Here is a 4,261-nt window from a genome sequence, read left to right on the forward strand (position 1 = left end):
CCCAGAGCCACGCAGCGAGGATTTGGTAAAAAGTCAAGTTACACTGACCGCCCACAAAGACCAGACCACCAGCGTTCCAGGCCATCCCCACCCTTGCCGGTTAACCACAAGAAAACAACCTATGTTCTGCGACCCAGCCTAAGGAATTGGTTTTCGGCACATCATATAAAGGACTTAACGCAGACCCCGCAAGTAGACAATCCAGAACGAAACAAAGATTTGAAGAAGGCCACATATGGTAGAAAAGCCGGCTTTTCTTGGAGTACCACTGCTGAACCCAGCAGCTCCTGCGACCGTAACATCGAAGGTGTGGAGAGCCAGTTAAACTTGAAGCAGCGTGGATCCCCGGAATTTACTCATGGGCGGAGGAAGGCCAGTTCCAAGGACGTTCCTAGTTCTACCGTCAGTGAGAACAGCCTTATTCAGACGTCGGTTCTCATGGAAGCTCCTACTAGGATGGTTTGCTCTCAGACCAAAAAAGAGCTGATTCTTTATCACGCTGCGTTTGGACTAGTAGTCTTGGCTGCGTTTTCCCTCGTGATCGTCTTCTGCCCGGATGTGCTGAAAACCATATCTCCAGTTCGGCTGCTAGCGATGCCATCATCACAAGAAACCATCTCGTCGTATTATAGTAAACCTCCAACGGCACCAATTCAAGCAGCACCTCAGCACCCAGCCGCACTTGCAGGACGTCCGGTATCCTATTTCGATGTTTGCTGGACGGACTCATGCAAAAGAAATGGCGCATATATAAACGCCCTAGTTTCCCGTGAGTTGGATCCTTGTGACGACTTCTTCAAGTTTGTATGCAGTCGCTGGAGGAGTCATTACGACAACATGACATCAAGTTTTGACGACGACATCGTGTATCGCTTCGAGCGAGATGTCCTCCGGCTTTTGGAGTCGCCATTGCCTCCTAGTGTTCGCGACACGGATGTGCTATTGCCTCTGAAGCATGTCGTAAGCACCTGCGTGAGCTCCGTCAATAATTCCGATGTCTATGCTGTCCTGGACCTTCTCTCAGAAGTGGATCTTGAAGGGTTTCCATTCACGCCTCCCGTCCGCAGCAGCATTTCGGCCTGGAAGACAGCGGCAAGGGTGTTCAGCTACACTGGAGCATCTGCCTTGTTTAGTCTTGGTGTTGCCGTCCACCCGTTCAAATCGAACAGGGACGTTACCACCGTAGATATTCCACAGCCTTTGCTAATCAACAAGGAGAAAACGACAGCCGCTTACACCCGCCTTGTGAAAGCGTCCATGAAAGTACTCGGAAAACGCTTTGTTCCTTCTGCGTACACTGCAGAGGTTGTTGCGTTTGCTGAGCAACTCGACAAGGCAGCTGAATCCGGGGAGTTTTTGCACTCGGATGAGCGTCTCCACCGCGTATCCAAGCTGCAAGACCTGCCTGAGGTTAGAACTTATTTGCTAGAGATAGGCGAGGAGAAGCTTTCTGCCGATGAGAATGACGTGCTTTTATTGACACCCAACTTTCTTGAGAGCTTGGTGAATCTGGTTCGCAAGTCGGATATACACGTTGTTTTGAATTTTCTCTGTGTCCACGTTTTTGTTCGAACGTCGGTCTTTTCGTCGCTTAATAACCAGGAACTCGCCTGGGTGGCGACGTCGCAACTTTTCGGCCATTCTGTCCACCAGGTGCCCCGATGGCGCCTTTGTGTTCGGGCCGCTGCCCAGTCCCTACCTAGCCTGTTCCTTCGCGCCAGCAGCCTGACAGTGAGAACCATGGATGACGTTGTTGACTCTGTTTTGAGAAGCGTTCTGAACCAAATGAAGCTGCAGATCCACACAATCTCATTTTTCGATGACAAAACCTGCGCGCTCGCTAAACGAATTCTGGCTGGCACTCATTTCGCCACAGCGGGGCCACGCTGGCTGAGTCAGGAGGACAGGCTCTCATCTTATCTCGCTCAGCTACCCAAACACAATCCGAAAGACGCGTTTCTAAAATGGCACTCGCATACCCTAAAGGCTGTGCAGAAAGCAGCATTGCGACGGAGATCTCTCGATGTGTGGTCTGGGTCGCCATTTGCAACTGACTGCTGGTACGATCTTCAGCTCAAGACAGTCTACATCCCGACACTCTTGTCTAGCTACGCCATGCCACGCGTAGACGATTATGGCACCGTCCAGCTATCACTCATGGGCCATCGCGTGACCCGCTGCCTCTTGCGGATGCTCATCGAAGGTGTCTCGTCCTCCTTCAACCGCGAGATTCTGACCAGGAGTTTCTGGTCTTCTTACGCTAAAACATCTCTCCACCAAGCGCAGGTGTGCCTCCAAGAGCAACTGGATGTTCCAGCGTCTATGTCGCTTTCCTTATTAGAAGATCACACTGCTCTCAAGATAGTCGAGGGCCTCTACGAGAGCATCAGAGTGAGACGAGCTGCAGCTCGGGACATTCGGTTGCCAGGTGCCGAAGACTTCTCAGCCGTGCACCTTTTCTTTGTTTACTACGGGCTCGGCTTCTGCGTCAAAAACTTGCAGGAGGACGAGGCGGAGATGCAGGCGCGACGCGTCAATGTTCCGTTGCGAGGGTCATCGGCCTTCCAGAGGCTCTTCAACTGCAGGCCCACGTCACCGATGGGTCCGCTAAGAAAGTGCGCGGATTGGATGAGTCCGTCGAAGCAGGAGACTCCCTCGCGTTCGCAAAGGAAGCCAGATCCTGAGGAACCAAGTAATACTATAGAGCAATAAGAAGCTCGCAATAATGTGCGCTCTTATTTCTGATTTCACAAATAAGCTTGGTATGAACAATGACTTTTCGAATTCAGTATAGTCAATCAAGTGGAATATTAGTCGTTACAAGCGGCGCAACGGTTTCACTGAATCGAGTGTCATGGGTGTTTAACTGACACGGTGAATAACCAGTATAAATCAGTGACACTTTGCTGTATCTCGTCTTTAGTATAGTTGTATTCTAGTTAGCGTTCCGCAGTGTAGCGGTTTTTATTCATTATGTTGTCTTATGTTGTTTTATTTTCGTGTATGCTCGACATATAAAAAAAAAAGAGAAAGTCAAGATTATATGATGGTTCAATATGCCGCAAACTTGTGTTGTTGAATTTGTTTTTATTTGCATTAAAGAACATCCCAAGTATTCGCGACTCATGCGACCTATAGGGGTCGCCACTCTCGGGCAAGTGCGTCGGTGTGACGCTGTCGACTACGGAGGAGTATCTTGCCGCATACCCCATCAGGGCCTCGAAACATCTTTAGTACGAAAAAGTAATGTACTGCGAAGGCGGAGCCTCTGGAGCTACGAGCGTTATGATGTCACCCGAGAACTTTAGAAGGCTGTTGCTGCGACCGCTCTGACAATCAGAAACGTCGTCATCTGCGTTCCTGGCGAGGTCTGCGAATACCTTGAACGGCGCCAAATGGCGGTCGGACGTCAGGCATTGGTGTGCCACGGACAGGTAGCGAACGAGCTTGTGGAAGGCGACCTCGGCTAGTCTTCATTTGAGGCGCGAGAGGCCTGAAGCAAGCTGAAATAATACACGCATCTCAGGTACGTGGATGGAGACCGCTGGGTTAGGCGTCTGTTCATCTACATACACCTAAAAATGTCAACTCGACATGGAGAAACCGAGTTACTCGTCTTGGCACAAAGTTTCAGATTTTTTCTTTGGTCACCGAACCCCAAACTGTTAAGGAATGTGTGAGTGCAGTGCAGGAGCAAGTAAAGAGTACTGAGAAGGACCGTTGGATGTTCGGGATGCATCACCATTCTACCATGCATCTTTACGCGACCCTCGAAACCGAGATCGCGCCCCTGACTTTCTGTGGAAACACGCTGGGCAGTCGACTTCTTATGGAGGCCCGTGGTGGTGCTTTACGTACCACACCGTGCCGACAGAAGTACGACTGCAACGTGACGGACACGATGTGCAGCGTCTTTAGGGCGTGGGAAGAAACAATCAAACACCTGCTCATCGCGTGCAAGGCACTGCTTCTAGCGCCTATCGTGGGATCGCGTATCGAGCATGCACCCGGTTTTACTGAGGAATACAACCTGAGGAGTTGAGGAACACAACCTCTCGATTCGCCTGCTCTAAGCGGTGACTCGAGATATGGTGGAAGGCTCATCGGTCACACCAGTGGTTAATTGGTTTGTTTTAGTTCTTGGCGCGGCTATACCACAGACTCTGGTTGCAAAGACATTACGCAGGAAATATACATACATACATACATATGGTGGTCAGAAAGTAGTGCCATTCATTCAATGTACCAGGTCCGCTCACAA

The 4,261-nt window shown here is 50.3% G+C and overlaps 1 protein-coding gene across 1 annotated transcript; it reads left to right on the forward strand.

Moving 5' to 3' along the window:
* The first annotated feature begins 456 nt into the window (after nt 1–456).
* On the forward strand, nt 457–2,712 carry LOC120850326 (endothelin-converting enzyme 2-like). Its single transcript, XM_040222785.1, has one exon. It carries the CDS (start codon nt 457–459, stop codon nt 2,710–2,712), a length of 2,256 nt encoding a protein of 751 aa, XP_040078719.1.
* Nucleotides 2,713–4,261: the final 1,549 nt, after the last annotated feature.

This window comes from Ixodes scapularis, unplaced genomic scaffold (genome assembly GCF_016920785.2).
Source record: "Ixodes scapularis isolate PalLabHiFi unplaced genomic scaffold, ASM1692078v2 PGA_scaffold5__190_contigs__length_132052651, whole genome shotgun sequence".
Taxonomy (NCBI): Eukaryota; Metazoa; Arthropoda; class Arachnida; order Ixodida; family Ixodidae; genus Ixodes; species Ixodes scapularis.